This window comes from Pezoporus wallicus, unplaced genomic scaffold, assembly GCF_028554395.1.
Source record: "Pezoporus wallicus isolate ANWC-B61680 ecotype Strahan unplaced genomic scaffold, APGP_CSIRO_Pwel_v1 contig_6217, whole genome shotgun sequence".
Lineage (NCBI taxonomy): Eukaryota > Metazoa > Chordata > Aves > Psittaciformes > Psittacidae > Pezoporus > Pezoporus wallicus.
This window is the reverse complement of record NW_026637336.1, coordinates 330,452-343,167: the sequence shown is the minus strand read 5'-3', so window position 1 is coordinate 343,167 and position 12,716 is coordinate 330,452. Positions and strand designations below refer to the sequence as shown.

The 12,716-nt window shown below is 45.6% G+C and overlaps 1 protein-coding gene across 6 annotated transcripts in view; it reads right to left on the bottom strand.

The window, feature by feature from the left end:
- Positions 1-12,716, bottom strand: part of FGF13 (fibroblast growth factor 13) — a 241,729-nt gene that overhangs the window by 45,118 nt on the left and 183,895 nt on the right. For 5 of the 6 annotated variants that reach the window (XM_057404861.1, XM_057404857.1, XM_057404863.1 and 2 more), the window contains 2 exons: positions 9,534-9,644; positions 3,626-3,729 (listed from right to left, as the gene is read on the bottom strand). In XM_057404861.1, the coding sequence (XP_057260844.1) occupies positions 3,626-3,729; positions 9,534-9,644 (215 nt within the window). Of the gene's footprint in view, positions 1-3,625; positions 3,730-9,533; positions 9,645-11,664; positions 12,334-12,716 lie in introns of those variants that run through there. The other variant, XM_057404858.1, reaches the window with a different exon arrangement.

Genomic DNA, 12,716 nt, shown 5'->3' with positions numbered 1-12,716 from the left:
TTCCCTTCCCTGAATCCAGGCCTTCTAACATGCTTCTATAACAAATGCAGACAATTATGTATTTATTTTAACATCATATCTCTGTTTTTTCTTAGCTGAGTTGATGCCTTATCCCCAAGGAGCTTTTATCATTACATTAAAGATCTTATTTTTGCTCTAACTGACAGATGCTGCAAACTATCTATAAACTCTGGCAGCCAAATACAGATATCTGTTCTCTGCAGATTTATTACACATCCCTGATCCCCTCATGGAGCAAATTCATCTCATCCTGGATTGGAAGCAAACCACACTGGAGGCTAATTTTGAGGTCAGATGCCTGAGTTCCTATTGTGGCAGACTGCGAGGAAGGAAGAGGCAAGGCCAAAGCTAGAGCTCAACAGGTGAGTAAACTGGCTCTGCAGATATGATCCTTCACTATGAGGGTGCTGAGGCGCTGGCACAGGGTGCCCAGAGAATCTGTGGCTGCCCCATCCCTGGCAGCGTTCAAGGGCAGGTTGGACACAGGGGCTTGGAGCAAGCTGCTCTAGTGGAAGGTGTCCCTGCCCGTGGCAGGGGTTGGAGCTGGAGGAGCTTTGAGGTCCCTTCCAACACAGACCAGTCTGGGGTTCTATGATATTCTCTGCAACAACTCTGAAGGACTGTGGTCAGGATGTATTTTCTAGGTGTGAAGGACACTCAGAATCCACTAATTCCATTTTGTTGCTGCGCAGCCTAAACCTAAAAAATACACCATAAGTGGCAAAACACAGGAATTCACAACAGTCGCTAAAATGAAATGGAACTGTGATTTCATCTTGCAGTTCAGTGCAAGATCCATGGAAATGGGACACCTGGTGTGTTACCCCTAATGTGCTTTCCTATGTGCGTGTGGGAAAGCACTTAGCTGAGCCTCCATTTATCCTCCAATAAGCCAGATGTCTTATTTACCTATTTACCAGTGGGGTAATTGCCATGGACTTTAATGGCCTCCTTATCAGGCGCGGTGTTTTCAGGCTAAAAGGCTCTATCAGGTGCAAGGCACAGACAGTAGCACGGGGTGAGGAGCAGGGCTGGCATATCAGTAGGGTGTTTCTCAAACCATTTACCAAATGAATCCATAACCTTTGGCAATGCAATCTGAAGGAAGCGGCTCTGCACAGACACAAGCATGACTGAAGCGCTGGAGTGACAATAAAACCCAAAGCAAGTGATCATGACATGGACCACAATGTTCTCTCTCCCTATTACATTGCATCATCAATGCTAATTTAATTTCTGTCTGGAAATGGTATAACTATCTGTTATAGTTATCTACACTCTAAGTACATTTCTATTTTTCCCTATATCCTCGTGTCAGGAATTTGTCAGCATTTTGTGGCACTTTTGCTCCTGATTAATCCCATGTTACCATCTGTCTGCTCCTGACAAATCCCATTTGGGAACGCATCCTGCAAGGGCTTGGAAACCCTCAGGATGTGTAGATGGATGTCATTTCCTTGAGCTGATCTGCTCCCCAGACTCCCTGATGGCATCCCTTGAGCAGGTGAGTGTTCAGATGGCATAAATCAGCTGAGCTCTCTTGGGACTCATTTACATCAACCAAGAATCCAGCCCAAAATATAGAGCTATTTCCTACACATCAGACTGACAGGCTGTATCCCTTGCTGAAAGGATCATTATCAGCAAAAGAAGTGCTGGAAACACTTGAAAAATGGTGCTGGAACTGCAATTCTGGCAACCTTTTTTGTATAGCAAGTGAAGGAGGGGAAGACGAGATGCTCTTCACCAGCCTTTGTCCATGCCCTGCGCACACTGACAGAGACATAAGCAAGGTTTTGCCTGCCAAGCCTGTTTCGTACAATTATTTTAAAGGACAAAATAACCAAACCAGAAGACTCCAGATGATAAACCAAAGATTATTGACAACTTGTGTGGAAACTGCCTTTGGCAAAGTAGATCAGCATTAAATGCACACCCGTCTTTCTGAAGGGTATTTAGAAATAGAAATCTTGGACGCAGCAACATGGCAAAAGTCTGTCTAGGGTTGTGCCATGCCCAACAGAGCCAAGAAGAATGAAAGAATAATAGTAAGAAAATACAGCTGCTTAATGAAGGAACAAAAATGGCCACTGTTACTAAGGGAAAACAGAAGGATGCTACCAGTTTATTTTGCCATGGTATAAACTATTAAATCCACAGGTACTGAAGGATTCAAAGAGGGCACACTGCATTGTAACAGATGAGACCATGTGAAGAACTATCCCTAATCCATGCAGACACCAAAAATTACAACCAAAGTGAATCTCTGAGCAATTCCTAAGATGACTAAACACTCATAAAGCAAAACAAGATCTAATCTAAAGAAGAGTTATATTCTGCCTCTCCTCCTCACATTGAAGGATAGTAGAAATGATACTTCATGGCAGGGGGGTTGGAACTTGATGATCTTAAGGTCCTTTCCAACCCTAACTACTCTATGATTCTGATTCTCTCTGTGGTCCCTTTGACTTCAGGATCAGGAACGCAGCTGAGGATGCTAATGGAAACGAGACCGCAAGGTGCAAAGGGACATTCGCAGTGCAAATGTAAATGACACTGTGCAGCCATAGGACCATGACTACATGGGATTAAGGGGAGCTGGCATGATCCGGCTGTGTGGCTACAGCCCTGCAAACAGATCTGTGGATTAACCGCCCTAAGTAAATAGCCAGAGTAAAAAGAAAAGCAGAGTTTGATGCTGTTCACGGAAATCCTGTCCTGCAGCACACCCAGCTCTGATTTGCTTTTGCTCTGGCAGTTATAAGAGGAAAAATATGCAAAGCTTCCCCTTGGATTGCAAAACAAATGAGAGATTTCAATAAGTTTACTTAATTGCTATCAGTATTAAAGGCACCTTAAGGGAATCAGTCATAGAAGAGCATAATTTGTAGTAGATAATAAATTACATTTTCCTTTATTTACCACCCTGGGAAAAATCTGTTCAAGAGTTTATAATTAAAACTCCTGAACGCTGTTCAACTAAAGGTTTTTAATTGGAAAATAGTCTATTTTTTAAAACATCCTTTTCCTTTTTCCCTTAAAAATACTGTTTGTTCTCTTGAGAAATGCCACTGAAAATTATTCACTGCTATTCTTCACCAGAACTGCTAATCAAACCTTTCTTTACTCATCGAACCACTTGAAGCCGTAAGATTTTCACATCTAATTCCATTTCTGAGTCAAACAACAAAAAAAATTACTTTAATCCCTTATATTAACCGTAATAAAGATTATATTGGAAGGTATGGAAGCGTTCAGGCATGTCGGGGATTCATCAAGTTGTCCCTTTCCCTCTGTACCCTGCACTGATTAGCTCCATTGGTCGCAGTGACCATGAGAAAGCATCTTTTCTGTCTGGGTTTTTTGTTGTGGGGCTTCTTATTCATTCCCCACTTTGGGATCATTAGTTTACATCAAATGGGTGAAGTCTGATTTTGTGCATCCGTATGGATTCATAGAAAACAAGACTATCACCAGTATACTGAATTTGCAGTTAAATCTTATGTCTATAGGTTATAAGCAGATTCCTTGGAACAGAAAATGAGGAACTTACAAGCTTTTACCATAGTTTCCAGTGAGAAGAAAATGAAGTGTGTTTACTTACTGATGTATATAGGTATCCTTCACTGTTCATTGCCAGATACAATTTTGTTTGAACCCCCTGAATCGCCACCACTCGTAAACCCACAGGTATGAGGTTAAACAAAGCTAGGAGAGAAAGGAGACAGAGAGCAAAATTAATCCTTTAGAGGATGCAGAGCAAATAGAGAATTAGACCATAGTTACCAGAACCAGATAAAAAATGCCCATTAAAGTGTATATTAATTTTAGTGGGTGCTGTGGAATATTGCTATTACTGTGTTCTTCTGCAGCAATTTCCACCAATAGCTCCAAAATTACCTACAGAAGTTATCAATGTATCTCCCCCTTTCTGATGGTGAACTGGAGGCACTGAGAGCTAAAAGGACTCACCTGCCTCATAGGTGGAATCCAGGGTCTGCTGAACTAAACACACTTAATTTGGGATTTTGTGGTTTTCTTTTCAAGTCAGTGCAAAAATAATTTAATTCAAACATAAAGTTTTCTCAAGATGATCAAAACTTTTTTTTTTTTTTTGCAAATTCAGATCAAATTCAGTACACGTTTTTTGACCAAAAGGAGCAAAATGAAATGCAGGAAAGTTAAAAACCTTCATTAACATCTCAAAAAGTTTCCACTCAGAGCTCATCGGGGTTTTTTTTTCTCTTTTTGAGACAAGAATGGGTGTGAAAAAGCAGAGTTCAATAACTTCCAAATGAAATGAAATGACAGCATATCCTTTAGCTCAAGCCCTAAATCTACGCTTTCAATTTGAGCTGCTCCTAATGTTCTCCTCGCGTTTCTGCTTGTACACATGCTAATAGTGGCAGTATTTATAAGCAGAGATATGTCTCTTCAAAACTGAAGATTCCGGTTTGTGAAGAGGCAAATTAAATAAGAAATAAGGAAAGAAAAGCAAAGCTCTGCCATAGCTTAGATTCATGGATACATCAAAATTGAACACAAGTAATACGAGTGGAATCCAGCACTCTGTGTTCAACAGTAAAGGCTAAAAATAAAGGGAGTTAAGAAAATGTTCAAGAACTGTTCTCATAACCCAAAGCATCTCCTTCCAGTCTGTTGTAGAAATGCAGAGATGGGATGAGGTAATGCCAAGCTGGCTCTTATTTCCGATGGCTTATTACTTGGCTAGAAAACTCTGGTCTGCTTCAGGCTGAGATGTAGTATTTATGGTCACTCTCTGAGGCCAACTTAAAACTGAATTATGGAATTGGAATATTTGTATTAATTTCAAAACAATAAGCTAAGAATGATGAGCCATTATAAATTCCTTTCCCAGCCTGACAACCCCCAAATGGTCACACTTTTCAATGTAAAGTTGCAGCTCAGCAGCGTTTAATATAGAAACTAAATTCTGGGTGTGGGGTTGTCGAGAGTGTGTTAAAAAAGGTGAGAGCAAATGTATACATGCCCTACATTGATAAAGGCATGGTCAGAAGTTAACACTGGGCATTGGAGATGAAGAACTAAGTGCTGGTGAAAAGAGCCCATGTTCCAGCTCTGGAACCTGAGCATCTCAGCCCGAGGCTGAGTGAAGAAGGGGTGCCATAGATGCCATAGGCTTAGGGCTGGACTGCTGTGATTTACAGGTACTCTGCTCTGAGGCTAGGAGGGCCTTTGAGCATTGAATTTCCTACAATGGTGGCATATAGCAGGGCAGGTGGAAATATCCAGCTAATAAATAATGTGGGAGATCATAAAATCATACCTCTGTTGGGTTTGTTCCCCCTCTCGTACACGAGTGCACATGCAGACACAGACACACATGCGGCCCCTCCTCACACTCCCCTCAAGCAACACAAATGGCTTTCTCTTCACTAGAAACAATTGCATCCTTTAGTTTTGTGCACTCTTTGGCAAACAAAACTTAGATTTTCAGTGAGTGGAATGCTGACGGAAATGGATTTCTCATCCATTCGTTTAAGTGCAAGAATTTATTTGGGGGAGAAGCTATTCCCTGCCTGACTCAGTAAATATTCCCCTGGAGAGTCCTTTTTTTGCAGTGCAACCCCCAAAAGCAGCACTGGATCCCTGTGTAGGCAAGAGAGCCCAATTTAAAGCTCAGTATCCAGGCAGAACCTGGAGGTCTCTTTTAAAAGGTGCTTTCTTAATGGCGTGCGTACAAGTTGGGTATTTTCAGCACAAGGGTAGAAGTACAGGCTCCACTTTAAACAGTGCTACAACCAGCTGAGGACAGGGCAAAGCCTAGGACAGCAGAGAAGATGCAGCTCACAAGGCACAGAGATTGGTTTTAGTGAGCGATCCCTATGCTCTGCTTGACAAAGCGAGCAGAGATACGGGGCTGAGCAAGCTCCGCCGGGGAGGGCTGGGGCACCCACTGCAATGGGTGCTCAGCTGCTTCCCTGGGCTGCTGAACAGGTTTTCCTGCCATAAACCTACACGCTCTATTTTGAGGTAAAACCGAGGGTTGGGCGCACTCTGCTTTCGACATCGGTGGGATTAGCAGCTGCCGTGGCACAGATTATGGGAAGTTACAGAAGGGCTGTGGGGGAGTAATGCTGGCTCTGCTGCTGTGAAGGGGAGAGGGACCGGCTGGTGGGGGGGTGCACAGTCTGTCTGTCCTACGCACAGCCAGACACACAGCCAGGCTGCCCTAGCTCCCACCTCCAAGGCGAGGGGACGTTGGCATCCCTTTATCAACAGCTATTGCTCCCACTGCCCAGCAGCAAGTCCAAGTCTGGCTTCTGTAACAGTGAGTGGCTTGTCCATGACCTCTGGCTGCTGATGGGGCCAGCAGCAGAGCCATGCAGCCCCCTCTCTGCAAGCCATGGACAGCAGGTCTGAGATGCTGTCACATTTCTAAGGGTTGACCCTCATATGGGCCCGTATGACAGGAATAGTGGCAAAAAAGAAGCCACCGGAAAATAAATTGCTTGCTACTATGATCACTCTGTGCTAGGATAAACTAATGCGAAGTTATTCACCTCCTAGCCTTTCCCTACGCATTTGTGCTGTTTAAAACAAGGATATAATATCCATCACAATGGAAAACTCGGTGGTGCCTAAGGGAGAGATGATCTTGGCTATGGCCCTTGTGCAATATCACCTGACAAGAGAATTAAAGCTGCAAAATGAGCAGCAGTGGGCCACAGCTGGATTTATGACCGTATACATTACTGTGAGGTCTGTGCCATCCTTGGCTTGGCCACCTGGACCTTCATGTGCTTTCTGCAGGATACTGTGTCCTACATTTCCTTATTTTATCGGTCTTGAAATCTCTTTGTCTTGCCAAAATTGGGGGGGGTAAATTCTGCTTTGATTTAAAACCTTGCCCTATTTAACACATGTAACGAGACAAAATCTGTTTCTCAGCCAGGAAATCCTTTCCACGAGGCACTTCCTCAAATCATGTGGACTCTTGGCTAGAACCAGGCTCTGCTGACTGCTACGGCTCCTCAGATCCATATTTCACTTCCTGCCTAAACTGTGCTCCAAAATCTCAGCTGGCTTTTAAACTCCCTGCGATTGCAGATGCCACCTTGCTTTTGTGACCCCTATGTGCAGCACTGGGTCTGCTCCCAACTCCGGAGCCTAAGGGCATCTTCAGGCAAACTTCCTAGCCAGTTCCAGGCAGCAAGCAATGGAGAGGACTCCTGGCCCCAGGCTGCTGTCAGAAGCAAGCTGGCTCTTGGGGGCTGCAAGCTGTCCCCATCCCTACTGTGGATAGGGAAGAATGTGAAGTTAAACAAGGCAGAGCAGGGATGGACATTGGCTATGGGTTGCTCTAAGCAATGCAGCTGCAGAGTCCTAGTGCTGTGCAACCACTCTGTTGGCCAGAGCTGTATTTGAGGATGTTCCTCTTACTAAGGGGAGTTTGAACTATTGCACTGCACATGGTCTTAAGAGTCGGTGAAGGTGGCAAAAGGGAACAGCAATGAGACCCTTCAGGAGGTACAAAGAAGAGAACACATTGGAGAGAGAGTCCCCATGCATTTGGAGGGGACTGAAAGTCCTGTGGCTTCCCCACAGTGCTATGGGGTAAAGGAGGGATGTGTCTGCAGGTATCGGAAGACAGGATTTTAGGGGGCCTGATCCACTTAACACTCATGGGAGCAAGCCCTTGGGGGAAGCCCTTATGTGGCCTCTGATCCAAAGCATAAATCAGGGTCTTACTAGAGCCACCAGAAATACTGCAATTAAGATAATTTTAGTACTGTAGGACATTAAGGTCCACACATCTACCTTAAATAAAACAGGAGCATCTACAAAAGCATGTGTTTTCTTATGATAAAACCCTCCTCTGTTTGGAGCACTCAGATACTGCAGCTCAGCTGCAACCATTTCTGGGCTAATTCCATTATATTTAAGTATTCAACATTTTGGAAAGCTGGTATCCAACAACAAGGAGGTTTTACGGTTTCCTCTGTGATCTACCAGGTTATGGTGAATTTAAGGACACAGTGAAAACAAAGATATCTTAGAAACAGACACGTTTGTACTTCTGTATGTTTTATCTTGTTTCACATCTCAAAATCCCTATTAGAGATTTGATTCTGAGCAAAGCATTAGAAGGAAAAACCAATCTCTAGCAGGTATTTCATGCTTTGATGGAAATAGTAATATTTCTTCTAAGATAATTAACAGAATTACCCTGAAATCCTGACAGATCTGCACTGACTTTTAAAAAATCATAAATATGAGATCACTCACTTGAAAGAAAAGCAACGTTTAAGGTCCATAAGGATCATCCTTGGAGTAAATTCTGTGGCTCCACCAAGGAGAGCTCTGTAAGATGCCAGCAGCCTCTCAGCACCGCACCGACCCGGTCTTTGTGCCACTGGTAAGGACGGGACCTGGAGCCAGTGTCCCAACAGATCCTATGGTTAGGCTCTACCCTAAGGCAAGCACCTTCAGTGGCTGCAGAGGAGACCTCCTCCAGCAGCAGAGCCAGCTCCTTCCTGCCGCTGCTCAGAGGTTAACACAGGGATGTAAAGAGGATTAAAGAGGGTGCGGGAGAAGGGTGGGAGCAAGTGACTGGACAAATAAGATACGATACTTCCTACTGCATCTTGCGCTCACTCTGCCATATTCTACCGTCCTGCAAAATGAAACGATGGCTCACCTGCAAATGCTTCTCATACGAAAAGGGTGGCACTTAAATCTGTGCTTTTTAACTAAAAAGCCAGGTCTGCCTGTTGACTTTTGTTTTGCTGTCTAGTGGCCTGAAGTACTTCCCAAAGCTCCGTGTGCCTCCTAACTCTCTTTTCCAGAGCAGTAACATAGTGTAAGCTCTGCGAAACACTTGAGTGTTTTATTCACACACACCCAATCTGTGCTCAAGGCATCTCTTCCTGTTTTCTATTCATTCTCAAAGTCGAGAACCCTGAAAGACCCAAAGCTGGGTCTTTCAAGATGGAAGACCCAAGGCAGAAAAGCGGGAAGAAATCTGCTTAAAAGCCGAAGGTATAATTAAGTTTAGGCGGGGTAAAAAATAATAGTAATAATAGCAAAACGTGAACTTTAAAGCGATGAACTCTCATTGTGTGAAATAACGCGGCTCTGGTTGAATGAGCCCCTCTTTAAGAGTGGAGATAGTGTTATTCTATTTCAGGCGCTCTGAGTAGGCGAGCAAATTTTCCCTGTTGGAAAAAAAACCCTCCTAATAAAATCCAAAGGACAGCAAAGAACTTCTCTAGATTACCATGGAGATAACATTTGCTTTGTTTGTCATATGTGTCATCATTACCTCCTCTAGTTCATTATTCTATGAGGGATTTTTATTGTGTTTCTCTCAGACCCAGTAAGTCTGGATGATTTCTGCACTTTGAGCACAGTGTTAATGCCGCTTCCACTCACTCAGTCATCCCAGGACAACAGTTTCCAATGGACCTAGATGGGAAGAATGAGACACCACGATTCACGAACACACCATTTATTCTCATGTCACTTACTATAACTACTGTCCTCCTCTTTTGTTCCATCAATTGTTCCATCTGCTTGCAACTGCAAGTGGTATCCTTGCCTGCTGTATAGCTTTGTTACTATACCTTTAAGCTGAGGCTCTGTAAAGAAACAATAGTGAGATTAATGTGGGAAATCCTGAGGTGTTGTTCCAAGCGAGCAGGATGCTAAAACACCAAACCTCCAGGTTTCTTCTCAAGGCTGAGATAACAAAAAAAGACCCAAACCAAAAGCAGGGCAACCAGCTTTGCAACACTTTTCATTTGGGAGACCACATTTATGCCTATGAAATCGATTGCCAAAATGATTAAATGCCACTTTCGATTGCAGTGTAGGTAGCACAGTAAAATCTACTCGCAGTGAATACAAATTCCAACAGTGTGCTGCTTGGTCTCAGGAGCTCAGCCCTATCTCGTTTAAGATTAGGAATGAGCTGGCAAAGAGCGTATTCCGCCTTTTAAAAAGGTGTGAGCTCTTAAATGGAGAGGAGAAAGAGGACTACTACGATAGCGCTAATAAGAGCCATAGTGACAGCTGAGGGCCTAAATATATAGCAGCAAACACTCAGCACAGGAGCTGCGGCAGTTCTAATAAACAAACCCCCCTTCCTCGCTGCTCTGAAGAGTACAGAGCATCCGAAGTGATAAACTGCTCAATGAACATATGGAAAACGGAGGGGGGAAACCCTGAAAACCAGCAATGTGTGGAGCTGCAGAATAAATATTACCATAAGGGCTGAGGTAATTACCTCATCAGCTAGGAGAAGAAAGATCAAAACAACGCATAGCTTGGATAGGTTTCTTTTTATCATCACCATCCTCAGATTCACAGCTCGAAAGCGAGATATCTCACACGGTTTCAGATCGCTCTAGACCACAAAGTACACAGCAACAGGACCTGCTGTCAGGTCTGTCATTTCCGATATCTAGGAAATGCACCAGGAGTAATTGCAAAAAAGCTCTACTTCCACTGAATCCCAATGACATCTGCATTGTAGTCACTGCACACAGTCCTGCCTGTCAGGAGGTGATGCACCTCCGCAGCCCGCTCCACAGCATCTTACTTACTTCAGAGATAAGCAGACTGTGAAGATACGAGGTGTCATTTCCAACAGCCAATGTCTGGATAAGAGTCCTTGTGTTTGCAACCAAAGACGTTAGGGAGCTCTGCTACTGTGCTTCATTTTAGTAGGAACTGAAGGCAAAAGCTTACAATAGTTTGTAGAAGTGTATCAGTTCCTAGTAACAGCCTTTAATAAGGGTACTACTGATGGATGCACAGTTCTTATCTATTGACTTTTTGACAACAAATTAATCCAGCCCTTACTTTGGCTTTTTAGCTGCAATACATCCCCAAACTGTTTGCAAACACCGAGACACCTCTTCTGTGCCTGCTGAGAAAGGCAGGTTAAGTGGCCGACAGCATCAATGTTTCAGCACAGCAAAGCGATAGCAGCATTACCAGAGGGTTTTGCTCCTCCCATGTACAAAAACCCCACTCAGATCAGGGACTGAGTCTTCATGCCTGATCTTTCGCCCCTCTGACACAGAGAGCATCACGTCTGCAGGGCTGCTGCAAGTATGGGATTCCTAGAAAGGAACAGGGCACTGAAGCAAAACTCTGGAAGGTGCCAGCGAAAGCAAAAAGCTTTGCCTGCAATCAGCAAATGAAGCACAGCTCAGGCATTCGGCGAAGCAGGAAGATAAAACCAGATCTCTAGAGTGCCAAGTTATTTAACATACAACTGAAGGAGGTGCATGTGTGGGAACTTCCCCTGCTAACATCTCCCCCACAAATAAATCGCTTGTGTTTGTATATGTGTATGTGTAACAGGGAGCCAGGCTACTGAATTACCAATACATGGGTGCGCACGGGTGTGCAAGTGTGGCAGATAGCAGTGGTGTGGGTTATCCAGATAAACCGGATGAACATGAAAGGGGAAGGGACCGGCATGGGGTACCCATGTCCCTCAGATCATACAAGCCAGGAGTGGCAATACCTCCACCTTCAGTATACCAACCCTGAGACACCGGTGCCCTTTTCCCCACACCTGATGCACATCCATCCCAGTTTGCATTCGATTAAACAAACTAACCCCCCAAAGACATAACCCTTGCCAACCTGGTCGCCTTCTTCGCCTTTTCTTGGAGCCAAAGAGTTTGACCCTGGAAAACACATTCAACTTGTTCTTGTCGCAGCTTCCCTTGCTCTTGCTGGGGCTGTTGACACACTTACAGGCATTGGACTTCTCCCGCTCCCTGGCTTGTCTCTTCTGGCGGATCAGGGAGCTGGCGATGGCTGCAGCCATGGCCGCCACCGCCCCGGCACCACCGGCGGGTCAGGCGCACGGGGTGTGCTGGCCGGCCACGGGTGCCGCAGCCAGCATGCTGCTCGGCCTGTCCCCAGTGCCAGGGACACTGCCGGGCGCCTCGGCCAACGCCACCCACCACCAAGTGGCTTGGGAGCCCAGGAGACACCGGCGGAATGCTCGCACCGCAGCCCCGGCTCGGGATGCAACAGTTTAGCTCAGGCGTTTTTGTCCGCTGAGATCTTCCACCTTTATGGGTTTTTCTGATGCTTTCTCATTCCTCCCAACTCGGAGCAGGGGAAAGTTTGCAGGTGGAGGGGAGCGTTTCTACAGAGATGGAGCGGATCACTTGCAAGACATCCCTTCGAGCTCCTCCAGACGCACTATTCACATGCAGACAGGGCACATCCACTTGGTGCAAGATCATCGCATCTCTCCCAGCCCCGGTTTCTCCAGTTAACTTTTCTCCCCACCCATCCCCTCCCCATTCAAATCCCAGCAGACACCTGTTAGACTCCAGCAGGGGCTGTCCAGTTGCAGGGGCGGGGGTGTTCTGGATCCTTTTTCCCCCTCTTCTCCCTTAGGACGACATCCGAAGCAAGTGGTGGTGGAGGCGCTGGGAGGAGGTGCCAGTGCCTGGAGCCTCGGCTGCCTGCTGCTGAATGCCGCGGGAAGCCTCTTCCCCTCCGCTCCTCACGGGTGCCGCTGCCAGCGCAGCCTCCCCTCCACGGACGAGCTCTGGTTTTGCATGGCCACCCCTGTCACCAGCCTGGTCGCGCAGCCGGGGCTCCCCGCACACCCGCTCGCCGGCAGCTCCGCGTCGCGACTGCCGCAGCCGGAGCCCCCGGCAGCGATGCGCGGACCC